The sequence below is a fragment of the Zootoca vivipara genome, chromosome 10, assembly GCF_963506605.1.
Source record: "Zootoca vivipara chromosome 10, rZooViv1.1, whole genome shotgun sequence".
NCBI lineage: Eukaryota > Metazoa > Chordata > Lepidosauria > Squamata > Lacertidae > Zootoca > Zootoca vivipara.
The window spans coordinates 52,736,674-52,760,873 of NC_083285.1; the positions used below are offsets into that span (position 1 = coordinate 52,736,674).

At 43.9% G+C, this 24,200-nt stretch overlaps 1 protein-coding gene across 1 annotated transcript; it reads left to right on the plus strand.

Annotated features, from left to right (window-relative positions):
- The first annotated feature begins 767 nt into the window (after nt 1-767).
- FAM180A (family with sequence similarity 180 member A) lies at nt 768-23,304 on the plus strand. Its single transcript, XM_035128563.2, has 3 exons — nt 768-1,027; nt 21,355-21,455; nt 22,885-23,304. Exons 1-3 carry the CDS (start codon nt 952-954, stop codon nt 23,239-23,241), a joined length of 534 nt encoding a protein of 177 aa, XP_034984454.1. The 5' UTR covers nt 768-951; the 3' UTR covers nt 23,242-23,304.
- Nucleotides 23,305-24,200: the final 896 nt, after the last annotated feature.

Here is a 24,200-nt window from a genome sequence, read left to right on the forward strand (position 1 = left end):
GTTACCAATGAAGTGCCCACCAAAGGTTCTTGGAATACAATTCCCATTATTCCTAGTCAGCATGGCCAATGGACAGAACTACAATGGAAATTGTAGTTCAACCCTAAAAAAAAAAATCTAAAAAAAAATCTGGAGGGTGCTATGAATTCAATGGGAGAGAATTAAGCCTTGCTTAGAGATGTCCCATCAAAAACAGCGAACCTTAAAAGCACTTAACTTTGGCTGGATCATCCTCATTCTTTGAACTGCATGCTGTGAGAATATGAATGTGGTCTCACTAAAAGCTCACTACGTCTTCCATAAATGTGTCCGGTTTGTTATTAAATATTGTTTTACAAGAGCATCAATCCAAGTCAAGGATTGACTTCTACACACCTTCCACCCAGTAGTGACCTGATTGGCTGAAGTCTTTCCCAATGTTCTCTGTAAAATAAATTGGCACTGAGAAACACAGAACATTCTCTCAATGAGCACGACCCACTCCCTCATTTATGCACCCAATATGTCACTCCAAGAGCACACGAGGACATGCGTATAGCAGACTGCAACCCTAAAGATTTAATAGTGCTCCTGAATACAGCTACTTGTGTCTGTTGACACAGGGAAATTCCAACTGGCCTGACTACTGAATGGAACTGAAATACAAAAATGTAATGATATTTATATACCCCCACAGCTGCCAGCAAACTCACATGCGTCATGAGTCATTCCAGATGTGGATATAAAACAGAGCCCGTCTGTGCAAATGAATTCCCTGATCCCAAAGAGACTTGGTTTAAGGCGAGGTGCCGCTAGTTTGTCAGGGGGGAAAAATTGCGCTCAGCAAGTTTTTCCTGCTACCAGGAGGGAAGAGGATAAGAATTTGCTGGCTGTTACAGATACAAGGAGAAGGTTGGGAAGAAAGGCCTAGCCTACAGGCACAGCTAGGGCACTATTTTTGGACAATCAAGGATGCACTTGAAGACGCTGCTGCTGCTATTGTTATATTACAATGCTCATGCCACTGTGCCTCCCAGGTGGAACCGAGGTAAGAGTTATAAATATAAATTGCTTACAGCAGAGAAACAGAGGTGTTGCACAGGAGAGATCAATTGAGGGCTTCCTCTCCCCATCTCCCTCTACCAGCTCTTGAGAGTGGTATGCTTATTTGTTTGTTTGCTTACGTTCGTCTATTCCCATCCACTTCATACAACAGCCCCCTGTTTTTCTCTTGCAACAACAACAACAACTTTAACATAGATTCTCTTCCAGCTGTAAAAGGTGGACATTGAAACCAAAGGGTCCCTATATCTGGAATTAAGTCCTGTAAACAAACACTACTAATTGGTCTCATATGTTTTTACATGGACTGTTCACACAAACAGAAACCCTGCAAGCCGAAGACTTGAACTGATTTTTTTTTTTTTTGCTATGCTCAACTACCTGCAGCTATGCATTCGAGCCGGGCTGATTTGAAACACATTGCGGCGGAATCCTATCTTGAGCTCTGCTTTCTCTCGCAATGTAAAGGGAAATTAAGGAAGAACGGTTGATTCCTCTTTTAAAGAAATGTTAGTGTGCTACTTTTATTTCAGCTTAACTTCACACGCACCCGGCTGCCACCATTATTTATTACATGTATATAAGTCACCATTCTTTTATTGATCTCAAACAAGCTTGCAAAACCAGAGCCAGAACCGCTTGGCTTCAGCAAGGGGTCTCTGTGCCATGTGCCTTTAAACCCAGCTCTGGGCCTCATCTCATCTTAAGAAAGCTAAGTAACAGCATTCCTTAAAAGAGGAGTGTATATTATTCATCCACCTCTATTTATATATTACTACAGCAGCTTAGAAGCAACTTCCCTATAGCTTCATCCTATGTCACCACCTAGGTGTGAGCGCAGAAAGAAAGGCAATGGCACTGATACATTGCACCTTAAAATGATTGGCTATAGCATTGCCCCCATTTGATGACACCAGACTCCAGAATGGCTCCTGTTGTGGGCACTGGTGTGGCAGACCTTGTACTCCATCTAATACATTCACTTGCTGATATACTTGGGCTGTCCCAAAGGAGGACTCCAGAAAGCTTCTGGAGTTCTTCTGGGAATTTTAAAAGGGAGTTTAAAAATGGATTATACTTTTTTACTATTGAAAGTGGAGGTGTCACCACCTAGGTGTGAGCGCAGAAAAAAGGCAATGCTAAATTGGGATTGCTAAAAGGCAGTGCTAAACAGGGACGCGGGTGGCGCTGTGGGTTAAACCACAGAGCCTGGGGCTTGCCGGTGAGAAGGTTGGTGGTTCGAATCCTCCTGACAGGGTGAGCTCCTGTTGTTCGGTCCCTGCTCCTGCCAACCTAGCAGTTCGAAAGCACATCAAAGTGCAAGTAGATAAATAGGTACCGCTACAGTGGGAAGGTAAACAGTGTTTCCATGTGCTGCTCTGGTTCGCCAGAAGCAGCTTTGTCATGCTGGCCACATGACCTGGAAGCTGTACGCCGGCCCCCTCGGCCAATAACGCGAGATGAGCGCCGCAAACCCAGAGTCGGTCACGACTGGACTTAATGGTCAGGGGTCCCTTTACTTTTAATAAATTGGGATAGAGCCATACAACTCCCTTGACGTGGTCTCCATTTTTCTCAACCTGGTGCCCTCCAGATACCATGGACTAGAACTCCCACCAGCCTCCATCGCCAATGACCATTATTTGCAGAACATACAGTATGGACTACTTGGGGGGAAGGTTGATTGACATTAGGATGCTGCTGCATAGATGCAGTCCTATATAATTGGGATCAGGTTAGACATGTTTCCATCCCAGAACCAGAATGCTTACATGCAAAGTGGTGGAACAGAATGTATTGTATGCTGACAAACCAACAGAATCATTCGGTGCTCCTCAAAGCTTATCCTGCTGTGCTGCTTGTTGCTATCAGTTCCAATAAGAAAAGTTGACTTACTTCTAAACATGATAGCATAGCACCAAAGACATTTGCTCCAGGTAGCCAAAATGACTCTTGGTTATGATGTACAACCTCCCCAGCCTTGCCTCTGTGAGTCCATTCATCTGCCACATAACAATTTCTCATGGCACTGATACATCGCACCTTAAAATAATCAACTATAGCATAGAAAGCTTCTGGAGTTCTTCTGGGAATTTTAAAAGCCAATGGGAGTTTAAAAATGGATAATACTTTTTTTACTATTGAAAGTGGAGATGTCGGAATGAGAATATTTTACTTAATCCAGGTTCAACCTGGCTTGTTACCATCACATACAGTAGAAATTGGAGTTCTTGGGAAAGTCCAGAAATAAACGATAAATTGCAAGAACTCAGGCCAAAAGAAGATGGATTTCAAATAAATCTTCACAAGGTTTTATTGATGTGATGCGGAGTTTAAATAGGAATCAGTCCCAATATTGAAGGCAAATAAAGGTAAATTCCAGTAAAAATCAGGACAAGGCCCTGTTTGACTATTCTTCGTCAGCTGGAATATTAAGAAATCTCCTTATAATAAAAATTCATTCAGATCTCTAAACATAAAGTTTTATCATATGTAAAAGACAGAGACTATGTTTAAATGAACATAACAGGTATATCTGTGAGTAACTAACCTTACATAAAACTTACATTCTGTTTTCTAAATAAAGAGTTAAATTGCTTATACTGTACAAACCTTGTGAAGATTTATTTGAAATCCATCTTCTTTTGGCCTGAGTTCTTGCAATTTATCGTTTATTTCACATTTGTTGTTGTTGTTGTTTAGTCGTTTAGTCGTGTCTGACTCTTCGTGACCCCATGGACCATAGCACGCCAGGCACTCCTGTCTTGCACTGCCTCCCGTAGTTTGGTCAAACTCATGTTCGTAGCTTCGAGAACACTGTCCAACCATCTTGTCCTCTGTCGTCCCCTTCTCCTAGTGCCCTCAATCTTTCCCAACATCAGGGTCTTTTCCAAGGATTCTTCTCTTCTCATGAGGTGGCCAAAGTATTGGAGCCTCAGCTTCACGATCTGTCCTTCCAGGGAGCACTCAGGGCTGATTTCCTTAAGAATGGATAGGTTTGATCTTCTAGCAGTCCATGGGACTCTCAAGAGTCTCCTCCAGCACCATAATTCAAAAGCATCAATTCTTCGGCGATCAGCCTTCTTTATGGTCCAGCTCTCACTTCCATACATCACTACTGGGAAAACCATAGCTTTAACTATACGGACCTTTGTCGGCAAGGTGATGTCTCTGCTTTTTAAGATGCTGTCTAGGTTTGTCATTGCTTTTCTCCCAAGAAGCAGGCGTCTTTTAATTTCGTGACTGCTGTCACCATCTGCAGTGATCAAGGAGCCCAAGAAAGTAAAATCTCTCACTGCCTCCATTTCTTCCCCTTCTATTTGCCAGGAGGTGATGGGACCAGTGGCCATGATCTTGGTTTTTTTGATGTTCAGCTTCAGACCATATTTTGCGCTCTCCTCTTTCACCCTCATTAAAAGGTTCTTTAATTCCTCCTCACTTTCTGCCATCAAGGTTGTGTCATCTGCATATCTGAGGTTGTTGATATTTCTTCCGGCAATCTTAATTCCGGCTTGGGATTCATCTAGTCCAGCCTTTCGCATGATGAATTCTGCATATAAGTTAAATAAGCAGGGAGACAATATACAACCTTGTCGTACTCCTTTCCCAATTTTGAACCAATCAGTTGTTCCATATCCAGTTCTAACTGTAGCTTCTTGTCCCACATAGAGATTTCTCAGGAGACAGATGAGGTGATCAGGCACTCCCATTTCTTTAAGAACTTGCCATAGTTTGCTGTGGTCGACACAGTCAAAGGCTTTGGCATAGTCAATGAAGCAGAAGTAGACGTTTTTCTGGAACTCTCTAGCTTTCTCCATAATCCAGCGCATGTTTGCTATTTGGTCTCTGGTTCCTCTGCCCTTTCGAAATCCAGCTTGCACTTCTGGGAGTTCTCGGTCCACATACTGCCTAAGCCTGCCTTGTAGTTATTTCACATACAGTACCTGTAAAAAAACCAAAAAACTGTAGCAACACATAGATCTACATTCCTTTCTAGTTGATCCAGAAGTCAGTCAGGCCAGCCACATGTGTAGAAAGGCAATAAGTGATACGCAGGAACCCTGCTGCTTAACACACCAGTCAGTGTTCTCCATCCATCCAGTTGGATGGCCATGACCCAATTTGGAGAGCCTGCTGGGGGCTAGCCTGCTTAGCTTTGGCTCCACCAATGGCTCTTTTGGTGACTCACTGGCAGTTTTTGTGCCAAGCAATTCTGAACGGGGGAAGGAGATCCAGCAGTCGGGGCTCTTACACTTGAGTGCAGGGATGGGAAACCATTTTCAGCCTAAGGGCTGCATTCCTTCCTGGGCCTTTTTTCCAGGGGCCCATGGTGGTGGTGGATGGGGCCACATGCAAAAGTGGGCAGGGCAACAATGGTCAGTTCCCCCTTTGTAGAACAGGCTGGTTTCTACACCCACCCACCCACCACACCATCCCACACCTCTCAACCATCTCGATTTCAGCAGGACATCTCGGAATGACAGACGCCATCCTGGCTTCTGATTGTATCCCGGAATGTCCCTTTTTGGGTCCAGCGATCTAGTGTAAGTCAGCTGGCTCCTGCGAGAACTCGGGGGGCAAAAAAATATATATGAGCATCCTGGTTTTGATCAGCAAGATGTTGGAGGGTATGCCATCCAGTTAAGCCAAAAGCAGGATCAGAGTCCAAGGTCACAGGCTGGTCAGGCTAACCGCTCCCCACAATTTCAAGGAGGATGCAGAGTCAGGGCAGTGATGTGTGTGAGCTGGGGAGACTCCCAAGGGCCACATTTGGCCCCTGGAACTGAGGTTCCACTTCCCTTCCTGAGTGCACAGCAGTGATGGCAAGGGTGGCCTTCACAAGAGTTGTGGTGCGCTTGGCAGTTACCCTCCTGCATGGTGCTAAAGTATATTCTTTATTTGTAATACATTCATATCCCACCCTTTCTCCAAAAAGCTCAAGGGGGCATGCGTAGTTTTCTTCCTCCCCATTTCATCCTCACAACAACTCTTTGAGGTAGGTTGGCCTGAGAGCGACAGGCCCAAGGTCGCCCGGCGAGCTTCTTGACCAGGCATCCCCAAACTGCGGCCCTCCAGATGTTTTGGCCAACAACTCCCATGATCCCTAGCTAACAGGACTAGTGGTCAGGGATGTTGGGAATTGTAGTCCAAAACATCTGGAGGGCCGAAGTTTGGGGGTGCCTGTTCTTGACTGTATGGTGATTTGAACTCTGGTCTCCCAAGTCCTAATCCAGGGGGCCGGATCCATCTCTACTCATGTGCAAGAACTGGTGGCCCCCAGATAGGAATGCCTGACCCTGTCTGCATGAAAAGGCACATCCGGAGATGTCCATTGGGAAGCAGATGAATTTCAGCTGGATGTGCTTCTGTGTCCTCAGATTCCCCTTAGAGAACTGGATATTTAACTAACGGGAGTTTCCCTTTTCGTTTCTGCTGGGATCGAAATGTTCCACTGCGTTCGAAAAAGCTCCCTGGAAATGTTTAGAGCTTGGTATGGAATATGACAATATCTGGTTCATTTTGCTGGTGATTAATAGTGGGGGCATTGTTAAGGGGGGGGCAGGACCCTGATTGTTGCCCTTCCCCACCTTTTAAAGCAAAATGTTGCTTATAGGCAGCTGATCACACTGCAACTGATCACACTTCACTGCCATCGAGACCCCAGTTACCTTAAGGTGCAGAAAGGCATCTATACTTGTAAATTAGCATATTCCAGATGGCATTTTACCAGGAGTCCTTTTTTTTTCAGTTTAAAAACAACTTTATTTCTTCTTTTAAAAGTCATACAAGTGATAACTCATAAAATAGCAGTAATTACATAAAGTGGTCAAAATCAAAAAGCAAAAAAATTAAATGGTAACAGACAAATCAAAAGCACAAAGCATACAAAATACAAGATACAAAATGCAAAAAAGAAAACACAAAGGAGAAAGAAGAAGAAAAAAAGAGAGAGGAAAAAAGAAAAAAAGAAGGTACAATTTCGAAGTACCATGAAAAAAAAAAAGAAAAAGAAAAAGAAAAAGAAAAGAAAGGGGAAATATCCCACAATAAAAAGAAACTTCCAGATAATGAGATCGGTTTCCTTTCACCATTCCTAAATCATTGTGTTTCTTCCTCGAAATGGTTCTCTTTAGTAATTACGTGTTCCTCAAATATATTATACACATATTTTTATTCATTTCCATCTTCCCTACTTTAAATGTTTATCTAGCAGCTTGTTGTTTCTATTCTAGGCATATCACCCATTTTGAGCTTAATCCCTCTTTGTGAAAATACTCTACTGCATAACTCCATTCCGTTTTTAATTTTTGTTTAGAAGTTTTCCTAATTATTGCCGTTATTCTGGCTAAATTCATATATTCTACCAATTTTAAATGCCAATCTTCAAGTGATGGGACTTTATCTCCTTTCCAGTTTTTGGCTAGGACTATTCTTGCCGCTGCGCATGCGTATAGGAGGATACTTCTCCTATCTTTGGGGGTGTTCTCAGGTAGCAAGCTTAAAAGGAAGGTCTCAGGTTTTTTTTCAAACGTCCACTTCAACATTTTTTTTAATTTCTCGTATACGTTATTCCAAAATATACTCACTTTGCTACAATTCCACCAGCAGTGAAGATAGTCTCCTGCTTCTACTTTACACTTCCAGCATCTATCAGATTCCTTTTTATATATCTTGGCTAATTTGGCCGGTGTCAGGTGCCACCTAAATACCATTTTCCATATATTTTCTTTTATCCCCATACAGGCCGTGAAATTAATATCCTCCCCCCACAATTTGTCCCACTGAGAGCTATAGATCGTTCTTCCAACATCCTGCGCCCATCTTATCATTACGTGTTTAGTCATCTCATCTTTCATATCCCATTCAAGTAAATGTTTGTAAATTTTTGCTAAAGACTTTGTGGGGTTATCTAATAGTAATTCCTGTAATTTTGATCTATTTTCAACAAATCCAACCGCTTTGTGTTTATTGAAGATGCTTAACACCTGGCAATAATGTAGCCAGCTCAAACAGTATTGTTCTATTTGATGGTAGGGTTTTAATACATATTGGTCATTAACCTTATCTACTAATTCCTTGTATGTTACCCACTTTCCTCCTTTAGGATCTTTACTCATTGAGACCATCTCCAAGGGGGAGGTCCACCAGGGGATTTTGGGTTCTAAAAGTTCCCTGTATTCATTCCAGACATTAAATAGAGATCTTTTAAAGACATGATCTGAGAAGGAATTATAGTCTCCTGTTTTTTCTTTTAGCAGATACGAGTGCCAACCCCGTGTATTCCTGAAGCCTTCCAAATTTAATAGATCTTGATCTTCTAATAGAAACCACTCTCTCATCCAGCATAGGCACGCTGCTGCGTAATAGATCTTCAAGTTAGGGACCCCCCATCCTCCCCTCTCTTTGGCATCTGTCAGTAATCTATATTGGACCCTAGCTTTTTTCTTTTCCCAAATAAATCTGCTAATATCTTTTTGCCACATGTCAAATGTTTCTTTTTTAATTCTAATTGGTATCATTTGAAACAAAAATAAAATTTTGGGTAGAATCATCATTTTAATCGCCGCTATTCTCCCTGAAAAAGTCATATTTAGCCCTCCCCATTTATCCAAATCCTCTCTAATCGTTTTCCATGTTTTAACATAATTATCTTCAAATAGGTTAACATTATTTGGTGTTACTACTATTCCCAGGTATTTTATTTTATTCGTTATTTCCCACTCAATAATACTCTTCAATTTGTCCAATTCATCTTTCCTTAAATTTTTTGTCATTATTTTAGTTTTCCCCCCATTTACTTTAAATCCCGCTAATTCTCCATAATTTAACAATTTCTGTTCTAACTTTCCCATCTTGTCAATTGGATCCTCCATCATTACAATAATGTCATCGGCAAACGCTCTTAATTTAAAAATCCTTTTCCCTATTGAGATCCCTTTAAACTCCTCATCAATCCTAAAGTCGCAGATTAGGAATTCTAATGCTGCGATGAATAATAGCGGCGATAAAGGGCACCCTTGACGTGTTCCTTTGAATATTCCAAATTCTTCCGATAGCTTTCCATTAATGATTAATCTGGCCGTTTGTGTGCTGTAAATTGCCTCAATTGCTTTCATAAATTTGCCCCCTATTCCAAATTTTCCCAAGGCTCTTTTCATAAATCCCCACTCTAAATTATCGAAAGCCTTTTCGGCATCTAAAAAAATAAATGCAGCTTTTTTGCTGGGGTTCCAGTCTATATATTCGAATAGATTTAGGAGAATTCTTAGGTTATTGTACGTTTTCCTTTTGGGTAGAAAACCCTGCTGTTCATGTCCTATAAGTCTGTTTAATATTCCTTTTATTCTGGTGGCTAAGATGTCCGCGAAGATTTTATAATCAACATTTAACAATGATATGGGTCTATAGTTTCCTAACTCCTCCTTTCCCCCTTTATCTTTGGGAATTAAGGTTACGAATGCTTCCTGCCATGTCTTTGGGGGTGCCCCTTTTTCCAATATTTCATTCATTAATTTTTGATACGTCTCTATTAGCTCATTCTTAAAGATTTTATAATGACAGCCGGTAAGGCCGTCCGGCCCTGGCGATTTCCCCAGTTTAATTTTGGATATGGCATCCTCTATCTCCTGCCTTGACACCGCCTTATTTAATATCTCCTTTTCTTCCAAGGTAATGGGGTTCTCTTTAAACTTTCTAAAATATTCTTCCAATTTCTTTTCATTTAACTCTCCCCCTTTATACAATTTCTTGTAATATTTGACGAAGCAGTTTTGTATATCTTCAAAATTAGTCCATCTCTTTCCCCCTTCATTCACTGCTGTTATTAATCTTTCACTTTGCTGTTTCCTCAATTTCCAAGCCAGGAACTTCCCCGCTTTGCCTCCGTATTCAAATGTCCTTTGCTTGGACCATTTGATTCTATTTACTATTTCCTCATCCAATACCTGAGTCAGCCTTTCCTGTAAAATTTTTAATTGTGTTATTAATTCTCTGTCCTTAGGTTTCTTCCCCAATTCCTTTTCCTTTTCCTTTATTTCCTTCCCTATCTTTTCTAACTTTTCCCCCTTCTCTCTTTTAATTCTACTTTTCTGTTGAATGTACAATCCCCTGGCATATGCCTTGCTCGCATCCCAGACGGTTGATAATTCCATCTCATGGGATACATTAAGTTGGAAGAACTCATTCATCAATTCCTTCATCTTGCCTACAAATAGTTCATCCTCCAATACTCTATCATCCATGCGCCACCTTCTTCTATCTAGATTATTCTCCTTTAGCCTGACCATGATCGCAGGAGTCCTTTAAACACCACTGGGTAACAGGGAAAGCTAAGTTCATGGGTTACTTTGAGGTCCATGTGGCTAAAATGAAAAAAAGAAGAAGTCTGTAATAATGTCCTAACCTGTTTCATCTCTCCGCTGTTATTTGGCACTGGGTCTGTGTTTGCTTTGATTGCACTGTCTGTAATGGAGAAGAAAAACACTTCTTAGCCAAGATTGTTGGGACTGCCCCCAAATCCACAGGTTTTCGAGAGAACTTTGGCTTACAGGACAAGTTTAATTTGTCATTTAAAAAAAATTAAAAAAGAGAAAGCCTTTGCCTGATTTGGATATTTTGAAACAAATCTGTCCATAGAATTATAGAGTTTTATAGGGTCATCTAGTCCAACCCCCTGCTTGTTGCAGGAAATGCGCCCAAGAGAGATGAGATGACACCCTTTAGGTGTCACTAGATGGCAACTTCCAGTGTTTTTTCCCCTGGGGGTACACAGGGGTACGCATACCCCTAAACATTTTGTGAATCTTTGTACTTTTGTCCATTTACTGTATTTATTTCCCCCGAACTATAAAGTGGTGGTTTTCTTGAGTCAAAATGAGAGCACCCCTAAACATTTTTTAAAAAGAAAAAAAGCACTGGCAGCTTCCACCATTCTTGTCCATTGGTCATGCTGGTTGGGACTTGTGAATGTTGGAGTCCAAAAACATCTAGAGGACCACAGCCTCTCCCTGGCGCCATTCCACTTGAAGACCTCCAATGAGGGAGAGTCCACACACACACACACACACACACACACAACAACAACAACAACAACAAATCTTTATTACGACCATAGACCAGCATAAGGAGGGAGGGGTACACTCATTTACACTCAATAGCTAGAGACAGGCAACTCTATCAGCTTCATTTCCCCCTCAGATTTTCATTTTTCCAATCTTAAAATTCACTTCTCCTCACTTCCATATCACTTTGTGGGGTTGGGGGGGCGGAATTAGTCTTCATGGAAATTCTTCACCTTTTCCATGCAAATTTCTCCTAATATAAATATTTTTGTATGCACTTTCCCCTGTGAACTGTGTTCACATATTGTCTCAGAGAATGCAGATCTGGAGGTTCCCCTTTCAATGCAAACTCAATCAATTTTCACCCCCATCCCTATTGCTGAGCAATTGGTTCCATTGTCTATACTGCTTTTTACTGTTATCTTAATGCTCAGCTGAAATCTGTCATGCTGGAATTTAAGCTCCTTAGATCATGCTCTGTTCCCTGGGGCAACGGAAAACAAGCAAGTCTTTGCTCTCCTTCTAGGTGGAATCCTTTGGAGGGTTGGGACTAGATCAGGCATCCCCAAACTTCGGCCCTCCAGATGTTTTGGACTACAATTCCCATCTTACCTGACCACTGGTCCTGTTAACTAGGGATCATGGGAGTTGTAGGCCAAAACATCTGGAGGGCCACAGTTTGGGGATGCCTGGACTAGATGATCCTTAGGGATCCCTTCCAACTTTATGACTCTATGATTCAGGTATCCAAAGTGTGTTGAGCTCCTTTACCTCTTTTCTTCACAGGACTTGTTTTCCAATTTCCATCTTTGTTGACCTCCTTTGGACCACTTTTTCTACATCAAAGATGGGGAGCTTGTGACCCCCGCCCAGATGTTGTTGGATTACCTCTCCCATCAGCCCCTGCTCTATGTCCTTCTCAAAGTGCAGTGTCCAGAACTGGGCACAGTTTTTTATTTCAAGCTTCTTGCTGAATAAATGAGACATCGTGGCTTGGTTGCAGTGTAGTGTGGGGAAGGGGTGGGCGGGTGATTATTATCCCCCATTTTTTTAGGGGCCAAAATTTGAGGCAGCACTAATTTGAACACTCTAAAAGTATTATTTCTTCCTCTGGAAGCTGTAAACAAACAATAATTATCCATTGTCAGTTGAATCAGGGCAAGATGTATTAAGGACAGATGTCTGTAATGAGCAATATGCAGCATTCTCCATGGAATGAGGACTATGCGGTCATTGACATCTGAAAAAATGGGTTGCTTGCACACGGCAGAGCCAGCTAATTATTAACATTTATAGGGTTCATTGTGAATAAGTGCAGCATGAAATAACCACAGAGATGTGGTAGATATTTTTGGAACGACTTGTCTGCCAATCCTGGCTAGGGTTGCAAAATGTCAAGGTTTTAGCCTCCTTCTCAGTGTCCCTAGGAAAAGGAGTAAAATCTCAAAAAGCAGCTGCTTTTTCGCAGGCCATCTCTATCCCAACCAACCATTCAGCTGGTTCAAGCATCCTGAAGCTTTGCAAAAATGTTACATTAGGCAAAAGCAGTGGATATCTGGACTAGGTTTGCACTAAAATGCGGATGAATTTTCACAAAGGCTTTTTTTAAAATTGCAAACTGATGTGGAAATGTGGAGGATTGAATTTAAGATTGGAAAAAGGTGAGACAGGGAGCAACCTAAATTGTCAGATTTGCCCATCTTTATGTGCCAAGATGATTGTCAGATTTACTCATCCCTACCTGAATCACAGAATCATAAATTTTTAGAGTTGTAGGGGAACCTGGGGGACATCTAGTCCAACCCCCTGCAATGCAGGAATCTCAACTAAAGCATCCATGACAGATGGCCATCCAACCTCTGCTTAAAAACCACCTGGGAATAAGATCACCCACCCCACTGAATTCAGTAGGAATTACCTCTGAGTGGACAGAGTTAGGCCTGCACTTTTAGTCTGGATCTAACCCCAGATCTAACACCAGGGACGCGGGTGGCACTGTGGGTTAAACCACAAAGGCTAGGGCTTGCTGATCAGAAGGTTGGCGGTTCGGATCCCCGCAGTTCGAAAGCACGTCAAAGTGCAAGTAGATAAATAGGTACTGCTCCGGCGGGGTCAGGGGATTGTTGCGGCTACTCTCGAGTAGAGACGCTCCAGTCCGCACTGTCTTTAAGAGTTTTATTGTGCATACTATTTACAGTGCAGAGATAACAGAAAACATGACCACCTAGTCCTATTCAGAACCCGGCAATGGCTGCCGCCTGCTTTTGGGCCAGCATAAAAACCTGGGCACCCCAAAACGCCACCCCTTTGCCCTACGTGTGGCCGCGCGCCTCAATTCGGGCATCGGAAGGAGAGGTCTCCCCTCTTGCTGGCTGGGGCGGCGCCTGGGCTCCGACGTCTCGCTGAGCCCCTCATCTGCTGACCCTCAACCAGAGCAGTGCCAGGGCTCTGACATGCCCCTGAGCCCTTCCTGCACGCTCTGTTCTCCATAGCGTTGCCAGGGCTCAGACACATCATTGAGCCCTCTCTCCAATCCACTCCATTCCCCATTCCCTCTTCCTGACTCGCTGCTCATGCTGTTGCTGGGCAAAGTGCTGGTCAGGATGACGGGGGGGGGGAGGCTCCCTGTAGGGAGTCCCCCTGACAGGCGGGAAGGTAAACGGCATTTCCGTGTGCTGCTCTGGTTCGCCAGAAGCGGCTTTGTCATGCTGGCCACATGACCGGAAGCTGTACGCCGGTTCCCTCAGCCAATAATGCGAGATGATCGCCGCAACCCCAGAGTCGGTCACGACTGGACCTAATGGTCAGGGGTCCCTTTACCTTTTAACCCCAGATCAGTCTGGATCAAACCCAATACCTCTAATTCCACATAAATGCAAATACAGAAGATTCTTGTCTACAGGCCGACACTTTTGGCTTGCCTGAGGTTATGATTATCTTTTCCACAGCTCTGCTCCAAGAATTTTAAAAAAAAAACAAATCTTGCCCAGCTAGAATGGGCACTCAGCAAAGTTCCACAGACCAGCTATTATTCCGATTCATTTTTAAATAAGAGTACTGCTTTCTAAGATTATGAAAGAGTTGAATTCATATAAACAGCTGGACAGTAGACTCCTTTTGCAGCATAAAATCTGCTCCTCCTCCTTCTAGAGGGAGAAGAGGGAGTGATTCCACCCGCAATAGCCTAGGCTGCTGACCACTCCCTTTCTCGAACGCACCTAATGGCAATTTTTGCCAGACGCACGAGAGCCTGAGGGCTCTTAGCCATTAGGCTCATTGCCAGGGCCTCACCTTCTTTAAGAGGAAAAGAGCAGAGAACATTGTAATGTGAGCAGCATTTGGAGAGATTGCTTGTCCTCTGTCTGAAGTCTGGCTTTATGTCTTGTTCTCTGAAGAAATCATTTGGTGGGGTTTGGTTTTCCTTTCTAGACTTCCTGGAAAATGGGGCACCCCACCCTTAATTCCATGACGGCGGGGCTCATCTGCTGAGCCAAACAGCCCCATGATGTCAAGTGTTTCCACCTGCTTGGAATGAATTCCTTACAGTGAAACAATTTTGCATACATCCGTGCCGACTGTTTCAAAGGATTTGCAGCACAATCCTACATAATTCAGTCGGGCTTAGGCCCAGGTAAGTGGAGTTGGGGCCTCAACTTTAAATCTGCACCTTTAGATTTCAAAGTATTCTACAAATTGCAGCTGTGATTGAATTTGGGAAGTATGCAGGATAATTCTCTCCCTCCCTCTTCCATTCTACATCCTATGAAAGGATATTGCATGATCACTTCATCTAATAGCAATTTAGGTAATTTGAGACTCTGGGCTTAATGGCCTCTCTTTAGATTAGGGATGGGGAATCTATGGCCCTCCAGATCTTCCTGGACTAGAATCATAGAATCATAGAGTTGGAAGAGACCACAAGGGCCATCCAGTCCAACCCCCTGCCAAGCAGGAAACACCATCAAAGCATTCCTGACAGATGGCTGTCAAGCCTCTGCTTAAAGACCTCCAAAGAAGGAGACGCCACCACACTCCTTGGTAGCAAATTCCACTGCCAAACAGCTCTTACTGTCAGGAAGTTCTTCCTAATGTTTAGGTGGAATCTTCTTTCTTGTAGTTTGAATCCATTGCCCCATGTCCGCTTCACTGGAGCAGCAGAAAACAATCTTTCTCCCTCCTCCATATGACATCCTTTCATATATTTGAACATGGCTATCATATCACCCCTTAACCTTCTCTTCTCCAGGCTAAACATACCCAGCTCCCTAAGCTGTTCCTCATAAGGCATCGTTTCCAGGCCTTTGACCATTTTGGTTGCCCTCTTCTGGACACGTTCCAGCTTGTCAGTATCCTTCTTGAACTGTGTTGCCCAGAACTGGACACAGTACTCCAGGTGAGGTCTGACCAGAGCAGAATACAGTGGTACTATTACTTCCCTAGATCTAGATGCTATACTCCTATTGACTACATGTCCCATTGTCCCTGGCCACTGCTGCATTACATCACTTCCTTCAAAATGTGGCACACCAGCCCTGTTGCATTCAGAGGACCCTCTTGCCCATTCTGCTGACTTGGTTCCTGGGTTTCTGCCCCCAATGCCTGCCCTGGCAGTATCAGCAGACATATAAGCACATTTTTACCAGTCAGGACCAGTTCTTACATTCTGTTTCTTAAAAGCATTAACTTCTAAGCAAAACAATTGCTTTTAAAAAATATATGACTAGCTTCCCGCTCCAGACACCCTGTTCATCGAGCATTCATTCCGATTTGCTTGCACAAGGCTTAATCAGAGATGAGATTATACACAGTATTCATTGAGCATTTGTTCTGATTTGTTTGCTTTGAGCAATGAGCAGGGGTCAGCAACCTTTTTGAGCCATGGGCCGGTCCACCATCCCTCAGACCATGTGGTGGGCTGGACTATATTTTGAAAAATAAAATGAATGAATTCCTATGCCTCACAAATATCCCAGAGATGCATTTTAAATAAAAGGACACATTCTACTCATGTAAAAACATGCTAGATTTAGAAGGTGATTGGGCCGCATCCAGCCCCCGGGCCTTAGGTTGCCTACCTCTGGCAATGAGCATTTGCCCTTCATTCATCTTGATTTGCTTGCAAGATTTGCTTATTGGTCATTCAGTCATTCCATACTTTTCAGTGCATGCCCCTGTCATTCTCCAAACTGCAAAGAAACCTGATTCTTTTTGAAAGTGGATTTGTTGTGCTAGAGCAAGAGAGCAAGTTTATCTATTTTGAGTGTGGAAAACTAAAGTTTTGTGTGGATGAATCCTTCCTGCAAAATAGTGGCAGTCTAGAGGCACCCCAGCAAAATGCCTATAATCTATGACAGATGGGTGTACATAATACCAGTGAGATCACCGTCAGAGTGCTGACCACCTAGTGCTGAGAGTGGAAGGTAGATTTATCTTCCCCATGGGAGTGAAAATCAACTGTCCTTTCTCCCATATAAGAAAAAGAAAATGTATGTATTTTGGGGTGCCATACTGCAACATTTAGAGATGTGGAAAATCCAGTGGATCCTTACATTCTCATCCAGGAGGTGCAGTTAAAAGCAGTTCGCATTGGAATTTGCAATGGTCAGAGTCTGTCACCGTGCCAACACAAATAGTGGAGGCCATGTCAACAGCCCCCAGCTAAAATTACTGGCTGATGCAACCAGCATCTCTATGTGATGCCCACCAGGAAGAATGGGCAGTTGTCCTCTTTCATGCTGGTTTCCCACTGCTTGTCTTCTTTCGCTGCGTGCCTGGCAGGCAGCAAAGCCAGTGCACCTTGAATTAAGCAATTTCCCAGGGCCATTTGCAGATTCACGTGGCGCACAGCACAGCAGCGGGCTGGCAGTGGCTGCAGCAGGATGAACTGCTGGCTTGCTTTCGAATTGAAAGCACCCACCATGCCTTCGCCCACTGACCACCTCCTTCCATAGTAAAAAGAAACAAACCAGAACCAGCAAAACTGGTCTAGGTTATCGTGCAAGCTACACCTGATATTGCTAGACTCTAAATCTCATCACTCCTGGTCATTGGCCATGTTGGATGGGAGTTGGAGTCCACCAGTGTAAGTGTCAGTAGGTTCCCCATCCCTACTTTAGTGGGCTTGTTTGATCTGCCTATCAGGCAGACATTCCTTATAGTAAGGATGTGGAACTTATGGCTATTTGGATGCTAGTTAGCATGACTGAGGGAGGTTGTTCAACAACACCTAGAGGGCCACACATCTGGTTAAAATATTGTATTGTGTATATATAAGATATATAAGAATGAAGCAAGTAATTGTTGGAAATGCCAAAATAAGCTGGGTGATTATTTACATTGTTGGTGGAGATGTATAAAAATTAACAAATTCTGGGGGGAAATCTATGAAGAATTGAAGAAGATGTTAAGGATCACTTTAAAAAAAAAAAACCACAATATTTCTTGCTAAGTCTGATACCTGAAAATTACCAGAAGATAGAAAAAATATCTTTCTCTATGCATGTGCCACGGCAAGATTGCTGATAGGCCAAAAGTGGGGGGAAAGAAGAGGTACTCACAATCCAAGAGTGGCGGATAAAATTAATTGAATTTATGAATTTGGCCAGAATGACCGCTGCAATTGGGAATATACCGAAACAGAGGTCCAAAAAAGAATGGGAATATGTAGAGGAATATTTTAAGAAAAAAGATATAAAAACGGAACTTGTGATCTGTTTAGATTAGATGGTCGCAGGGGAGTTTAGAAGAAAATTGATAAGAAGGATATATATAAAGTGCTCTTTTTTTTAGGATAGTAACGCAAGCGATGTGAAATAATTTAAAGTCAAGCGATGTGTTATAGTTTGGAAGTTAATTTTTTATATATATTATGCTTTTTCTTTGAGTGGATCATTTGCTATGATTTGTATTTCTTTTCTGTATTGTTTTTAAAATGAATTAATAAAGATCTTTTTTTAAAAAAAATTAAAAAACAAACAAACATCTGGTTAAAATATTGGTAGAAAACCACCAAGAAGCAGTGGGATCAGGGCGCAGCAGAAGGGCCCAGCCAGGTTCAGTCCCTGCCCTCCCCAATTAACATAGGGATTAGCAGCTGGTGATGGGAAAGACTATATGCTGGAGATCCTGGAAAGCCATTGCAAGTCACAGTAACTGCTGCCTCCCACATTGTTTTTGCTGCAATAGCAGCACTAAAGTGACCTCTCTGGGATGCAATCATGAGCACCGTGTGTGGAGGTCCTGGGCTGCCCAGACAGCAAGACCCCCCTCTTTGGACTCATTGATGTGGTCAAAAGCAAAGCAGAGCATTAATTGTGCTGAGAGTTTCCCAATTCAGTGTATTTTGAAGTCCTAAACTGGATGAGGGATCTCCTGTCTCCCAAGCAGTCACAATTACTGTACATGATGTGAGTCGGAGGCATCATTAAAATAAATTAGTGCATGTTGAGATGAAATAATTGTTTTGCATAAACTCCTCCGGGGGAAGAAGATGGAGGTGGCAAATTGCATTCATCCCGCCATCCTATTCTCTGATACGGAACAAGTGTCACCGTTCTGCGTTGGTGTAGGGGGAAGCCGAGTCAGCAGAAAAGTTTCTGCATGGTTTTATAAACACTGAGCCAAATACTGGCGGCACATCTTTCTCCATCTCAAGACCGTTTTTGGCTTTGTAGAATTTGCAAAATGAATCACTGGCATTTGGTGATGATGCATTTACTGAGTTAAGCCTATGGAAGAGCAAGCTAACAAAACAAGAAACCACGTGCATAAATGGGAGGAGATGGAAGTCTTAACGTGCCCAGTGGCCTGGGATGGAAGGGCATGAGGTTTTCAAGATCGTCTTTTGGCGGCAATAAAATAAAAGCCATAAATGATTAGAGAGCCAGGGGATACCCAACAATTCCAGGATCAAATCAGAAACTGGGATGGCTTCTGTAAATCCGGGACTGTCCCTGGAAAACAGAAACACTTGAGGGTCTGGAAACGGTGGCATGAAAGTGAATCTGTCTGAGCCCTTAGTCATGGATTAATTCATCTATCCCTCAGGGAATAGACCTTTCCATGAGCTATGTTCCCCAAAGAACGGTGCTTTAAAAGTTATTAATTTGATCATCGTAGCCTGGATCCCTGCCAGCGGTTGTTTAGCAAATAAACATTGTAACTGCTGGGTGATTGAAGTTTTAATTACCAAGCAATTAACACTTCAAGATTTCAAGGCAGAACATTGTGCGAAAGGTGCTGCAGCTTAGGCTGGAGGGAAGGGAATGCAAATGAGAGCAGAACCTAAAAGGAATGGAGGAGGAGAAATGGAGGCCTGGATTGCAACCCCCTTCCTCACAGGGACATTGTGAGGGTGACATGGTGTGGGGGACGGAAGGGCATTGATCAACCTGAAGTCTTTCTAGTCCAGCATCCTGTTTTCTCAGTGGCCAACCAGATATATAAAGAATAATAATAAAAAGGACTTCTGATTTAAAGATCTCACCCCATAGAGTGGGTCCAAAGGCTTGAAACAATGGGCAAAATCCCACAGGAGATAGAGATGGCCATCAATTTGGATGGCACTAAAAGAGGATTAAGGGACGCGGGCGCTGTAGGTTAAACCACAGAGGCTAGGGCTCGCCAATCAGAAGGTTGGCGGTTCGAATCCCCGCAACGGGGTCAGCTCCCATTGCTCGGTCCCAGCTCCTGCCAACCTAGCAGTTCAAAAGCACGTCAAAGTGCAGCGGGAAGGTAAACGGCGTTTCCGTGTACTGCTCAGGTACGCCAGAAACGGTTTTGTCATGCTGGCCACATGACCTGGAAGCTGTACACCGGCTCCCTCGGCCAATAACGCGAGATGAGCGCCGCAAACCCAGAGTCGGTCACGACTGGACTTAATGGTCAGGGGTCCCTTTACTTTTAATAAATTGGGATAGAGCCATACAACTCCCTTGACATGGTCTCCATTTTTCTCAACCTGGTGCCCTCCAGATACTATGGACTAGAACTCCCACCAGCCTCAGTCGCCAATGACCATTATTTGCAGAACATACAGCATGGACTAGTTGGGGGGAAGGTTGATTGACATTAGGATGCTGCTGCATAGATGCAGTCCTATATAATTGGGATCAGGTGAGACATGTTTCCATCCCAGAACCAGAATGCTTACATGCAGGTCGGCGGTTTGAATCCCCGTGACAGAGTGAGCTCCTGTTGCTCGGTCCCAGCTCCTGCCCACCTAGCAGTTCGAAAGCACATCAAAGTGCAAGTAGATAAATAGGTACCACTCCAGCGGGAAGGTAAACGGCATTTCCATGTGCTTCTCTGGTTCGCCAGAAGCAGCTTAGTCATGCTGGCCACATGACCTGGAAGCTGTACGCAGGCTCCCTCGGCCAATAAAGCGAGATGAGCACTGCAACCCCAGAGTCGTCCGCGACAGGACCTAATGGTCAGGGGTCCCTTTACCTTTACCTTTAAAATAGGATTGGAGAAATTCATGGAGGATAAGGCTGTTGACAGCCAGTAGCCATGACGACCACACTCTGCCTCCAGGCTGAAAGGCAGTCATGCTTCTGAATGCCAGCTGTTTGAAACTGCTGGGTGGAAGGGGGAGGGCTTTTTCGCTCGGGTCCTGATGTGGGCTTCCTTCAGGCATCTGGTTGGCCACTGTGAGAACAAGATGCTAGACTAGATGGGTCATTGGCCTGATTCAGCAGAACATTATGTTCATATGTTCTTACTGTGCTCCAATTAGCAGGGGTGAGAAACCTCAGGCCTGGATGGAGTGAATGCGGCCCCCTGCCTTCTCCATCTGGCCCTCAGAATTCTCCACCGGCCACACCCCCTCTCCTCAAGCACACCCCTCAATGCCTCTTGTTACACATACCAAGTGTTTTTGCCTGGCAGGAATGTGTCCTTGAACTCCCATAATGCCTTGTGCTCAGAGGGGAATTTGGGCCTCAGACTGAATAATCTTCCCCATTAGAACAAGAAGGAAAGTATTGAAATATGGTGTTAGAACGAAGGAACAGAATGGCTAAGAAGGGAGCAATTATTTCAGTTTGAGCCAAGGCTTGTCAGAGCTCAGGTACCAGTTTATTTATCAATGCCGGGCAGAAGTTCAAAAGGTATGGTTTAAATGAAAGGCTGTGTTTCTTCCTGGTGAGCAGAAGCTCTGAAAAACAGCAGCCCTGCCAGGGTGGGGTGGGTAGCGGGGGCAGCTGCACAGTGAGCGCAACAGCTTCTTTCTTATCTCTCCCTTCCTCCCCAGCGATGCTCTTCCCATCTGCTCAGCGAGTGAAGAGGTCTTCGGCAGCTCTCCTCAACCCAGTGCTTCAGAAGTCTCAGGATGATGTGGACCTTCTGTTCGAGGTTCAGTATACACCAGAGAACCATCTTTCTGTGTAGAAATATACCAGATACTGTATAATAATATCTTCAAGGCAGCACAGAGGATAAGGAGCTTGGTGCAGAGCAGTGTCGGATAGCCTGGTGGGACAGAAACACTTGTTGACTCACTGCTGTTTACGAAGGGGAGGGGTGAGGTGGGAGGGAAGGTGGCACAGCACAAATGCACAGGCAAAGCCAACCTGTTGCTCCTGCCAGTGTGTTTGCACCATGCTGCCTTCCTGCTGTCTCACCCATCCTCCTCCTCTCAGTAACTAGCAGTGACTCACCTGCTCAGAGGGCCCTACCGTGCCCTACCATGCTCTATGCTACTGGCGGAGAGATGTCATGGCATTTATTTGCAGGCTCTTGCTCTCATGTTTAAGAGCAGCCATCCACGCTGCTGAAATAAAGTTACGGGCATTAGGGGGAAAACTCCGAAGAATCAGTTTACTGTGACTGAGGAACAAGGCATATGGAAAGGCTCTCTCCCACATCAAATATAGAATCACAGAATGATAGAAGCAAAATAAAAAAATTCCTTCAGTAGCACCTTAAAGACCAACTAAGTTTTTATTTTGGTATGAGCTTTCCTGTGCATGCACACGAAAGCTCATACCAAAATAAAAACTTAGTTGGTCTTTAAGGTGCTACTGAAGGAATTTTTTTATTTTGCTTCGACTTAGACCAACACGGCTACCTACCTGTAACTAGAATCATAGAAGTGTAGAGTTGTCACTGTCAATCCATAGCTTCATTGCTGAATCCAATAAGCATGCTTAAAGTTGTCACCATCAAGCAGGAACGGGGAACCATCATCCCTCACAGCCTACAAATGTCCCGGAAAAAACAGGACATCCCGTTTTCTCACACGAGATCATGACGACCATTTTGGGTGCCGTGACTCATGCAGGAGCCTGGGTGGGAAGACACACGTCCCGGTCTGGGGATTCCAAGATCTTTGGGGGTATGGCTATTGGCTATGCTGGCAGGGGCTGATGGGAATTGAAGTCCAACAACACGTGAAAAGCCACAGGTTCCGTGGCCCTGTCCCAAAGCAACATTTTAACAGAAATCCCAGACCAAGTAGATGGTGGGCTAGATGCTGGCTTCAGAAGAACTTGGTCTCAGACACAGCTGGGTGATGGACTACAGCTATAAGGGCTGCTGACCTGCCTCCTGCCATTTGATTTTTTAAACTAATCAGTCCCTTTGTCTGCTTTACGTTGCAATAAAAACAATCTAAATTTAACCTAAATGTTATGCATTGTTCCTGTGGGAGGCTGGCTGGGTTCTCCCAAACAGCAAATGAGCCACGTTTTGCTTGGAAGGCACCGCTCCAAAGTACAGTTGCCCACCTGCCATCTTTTGCGGCATCTCCGCCTCATTCCCCCTCTGTGTGTTTCTGCCCCAGCTTCTTCTAAGTGAGCTGCAGATCAACGGCAACCTGAAGATCTCTGTCAAAGATGAGGAGCTGGCTTCCATGAGGAAGGCGACTGCATTTGACACTCTCTGCAACGACGTCATCCCTAAAAGCATCACGGACATTCGCCGACTGAATGCCAGGCTGCTGGGCCACCCTGGGGTGCTAAAGAAAGAAGATTTCGAAAGGACGGTGTTGACCATGGTCTACACAGCCTATAGGGCAGCTCAGTCCCAAGGTCACCAGAAAGACACGTGGGCTGAATCCTTTGTGGATCTCTACAAGGCCCTGAAGCATGACTTGACATTCTCAACCAGCCAGACGTCCTCATCTCAACGGACTTTGTAGTCCAGAAATTTACTTTAATAGGAAGCACATCTGCCTCTTTGCTTTGTTTTTGTATATATAAAAAGTTTAGGACTGCAGGCGTGGAAAGATTCTTTATTCTCTAGCTCCTCCTAGAGGGCACCTGTTGAAAAATCTTTTACGTGCTTCTGAAATTTCTCCTTGTCTGAATTTCTCCCTGGGTTTGGGGAGTTACAAATTGCCTGTGCCTGCTTCTGAAATGGAACCAATGAGTTAAGAATCCTCCTTTGTTATTCCCCCCGCTCTTCAAATAATCCCAATTTTGTATGAAGCGCAGTGAATGCAGAGTTTTCCACAGACTTTCATGGAGATAAGTGATTTCCCCAAAGCTCTGCTTAGATTAATTTGGAAATTAACCGAGTTCTCCTGGAAAGAAAAATGAGACACCTTACTTCTTCTTTTTTTGCAGAGCCAGTCTGAGGACTCAAAACACCTCATCTCAGTCCTGCCAGCCTGCTGTCTCCAAAAACTCCCCTTGCAAGTTGACCTCAACCCCCAGACACACTTCATTTTCTTTGCCTGACAATCAGTGACCAAATGGGGGAGGGCATAGGAGAGAAGGGAATCTTGCTCTATTTTATTGTCCCCACTCCCCAACCTAATTCACATATTACCTCTCTGTAGGGTGCTAACATCTTGGAGTCCCATCCCCAGGCTAGGCCTGCTTCAGTTTGTTTCTTATGTTAATGCAAGCCTACCGGGTTCACATTTTCTGAAAGGATGCACCAAACTGCCCTTAAAATTGAATAAGTGAGAAAGTGGGAGAAACCGAAATGGACAGATGCACCAGTCTGTCCACCCCAGCTGCCATTAATTTATATAAAGAACCAAGGACATTTCTCTGGCAACCAACATGCCCTTTTGTTTTCAAATGCTATGGTAGCCACAAAGCCCCAAACACCAGGGCACACATTTTCTCTCCCACTCACTGGCACGTGGAA

What these genes read in the sequence shown, in the direction of transcription:
- FAM180A (XM_035128563.2), top strand. Translation starts at nt 952, where the DNA reads ATGCACTTGAAGACGCTGCTGCTGCTATTGTTATATTACAATGCTCAT. An exon ending in GCCTCCCAGGTGGAACCGAG is followed by an intron (nt 1,028 to 21,354) that starts GTAAGAGTTATA and finishes CTTCCTCCCCAG; the next exon opens with CGATGCTCTTCCCATCTGCT. An exon ending in ATGTGGACCTTCTGTTCGAG is followed by an intron (nt 21,456 to 22,884) that starts GTTCAGTATACA and finishes TTTCTGCCCCAG; the next exon opens with CTTCTTCTAAGTGAGCTGCA.